Genomic DNA, 1,542 nt, shown 5'->3' with positions numbered 1-1,542 from the left:
CCCCCCCCCCCCCCCGCCTTGATAAAATATGATGCTAAACAAAACGAGGGAAATGAAGACACAAAAACGACAACAACAACAACAAAACAAATCCACTCATTTTCTTCCACATTTGACTTTATTGTTCTTCCAATGTGGTTCAGTTTGTGTGAATGTTTCCCTGAACGTGTGGAGCTTTGGAGGTGGTGGTGGTGGTGCAGTGGATGAGACACATGCCTTTAGGATTGGAGTTGTGGGTTCGATTCCCGCAGCGATGCCTCAACCAATGTGTCCCTGAGCAAGGCACGTGCAACCTCTGAGATACATATGTAGCAATTTAAGTTGCTTTGGATGAAAGCGTCAGCTAAATGAGATGAAATGTTTTAAGACTTGATGTTGTGTGTTGGTGTGTTGGTGTGTTGCCTCCCCCCCCCCCCCCCCCCCCCCCCCCCCCCCCCCCCCCCCCCCCCCCCCCCCACATGCCCCTCCCCCCTGCCTCCAGAGAAACAAAATGTCATCAAAAAATACAATTAAATCCTCAAAACGCTTCGACTTCCCTGCAGAGCGACTTCTCTCAGACATGCTGACCCGAAACATGAAGCAACCGCCCGGTTCCACCAACACACATAAGACACGTGGCGTTCACATTATAAACAACAACAACAACAACAACAGACGAACAGCAGCGACGCGTCTAGGAAGTCTCGAACATCTTCTTCCTGTCGGCCTTTCCCTCCACGTTCTTACGCCAGTCGCCCGCTGCTTCAGCCGGCTGCAGAGGACAAACGAGACTTATTACAGCGGCATAAGATCTGGACTTTTTCATTTTGTTTTTATTTTATGTGGACTAGAAAACAACAATTTTTCCAACTTCGTGTTATTTCTCACACTGCTGTCTTAATAAGTTGGTGTTAGTTGGCTAGTGTTTATGCATGGTGGTAAAATGAAGCGTTAAACGTCAAAAAAGAGACAAAAACGAGACAGAAGTGACGAAAACATCTGAAAAGATGTCGATTTTCAGGACGACGACTACATGGCCGGATGGAAGACATCACAAGCCTCACATGGCCGATACATGAGGATAATCGACCATAAAACGGGTGAGCTCACCTCCTCTTTGACCTCCTTCTTGACCTGCTTGAGGTTGGCCCTGAGGTCCATGTTGACCGTGTGCTTGGAGCCCAGCAGGGCCTTCAGCATGGTGTCGGCAGACATGCGCACCTTCTTCAGGGCGGGCTTCTTCACGCCGGCCAGATCCACCACCTTGATCTTCAGGTCTTCAATCTGGGATGGTGAATTAGTTTTTTATTATACTTCTATTATCTTTATTGGTACTGTAATTAACACTGTTCATCACAACAACTGTTATAATTATTATGGATCCTATTTCTGTATATCTGTATATCTGTATATCTGTCTCAGTGTCTCAGTATATCTGTCTCAGTGTCTCTGTATATCTGTCTCAGTGTCTCTGTATATCTGTCACAGTGTCTCTGTATATCTGTCTCAGTGTCTCTGTATATCTGTCTCAGTGTCTCTGTATATCAGTGTCTCTGTATATCT

The 1,542-nt window shown here is 46.3% G+C and overlaps 1 protein-coding gene across 2 annotated transcripts in view; it reads right to left on the bottom strand.

The window, feature by feature from the left end:
- Positions 1 to 535: 535 nt before the first annotated feature.
- Positions 536 to 1,542, bottom strand: part of LOC117949765 (troponin I, fast skeletal muscle-like) — a 20,231-nt gene continuing 19,224 nt past the window's right edge. Inside the window, exons 6-7 of one of the 2 annotated variants that reach the window (XM_034880301.1) lie at positions 1,090 to 1,263; positions 536 to 751 (exon numbers count right to left, since the gene is read on the bottom strand). In XM_034880301.1, coding sequence (XP_034736192.1) covers positions 674 to 751; positions 1,090 to 1,263 — 252 coding nt within the window. In that variant the 3' untranslated portion in view covers positions 536 to 673. The remainder of the gene's footprint in view (positions 752 to 1,089; positions 1,264 to 1,542) is intronic. The other variant, XM_034880302.1, reaches the window with a different exon arrangement.

This window comes from Etheostoma cragini, chromosome 8 (assembly GCF_013103735.1).
Source record: "Etheostoma cragini isolate CJK2018 chromosome 8, CSU_Ecrag_1.0, whole genome shotgun sequence".
NCBI lineage: Eukaryota > Metazoa > Chordata > Actinopteri > Perciformes > Percidae > Etheostoma > Etheostoma cragini.
This window is presented reverse-complemented; position numbering and strand designations above follow the sequence as displayed.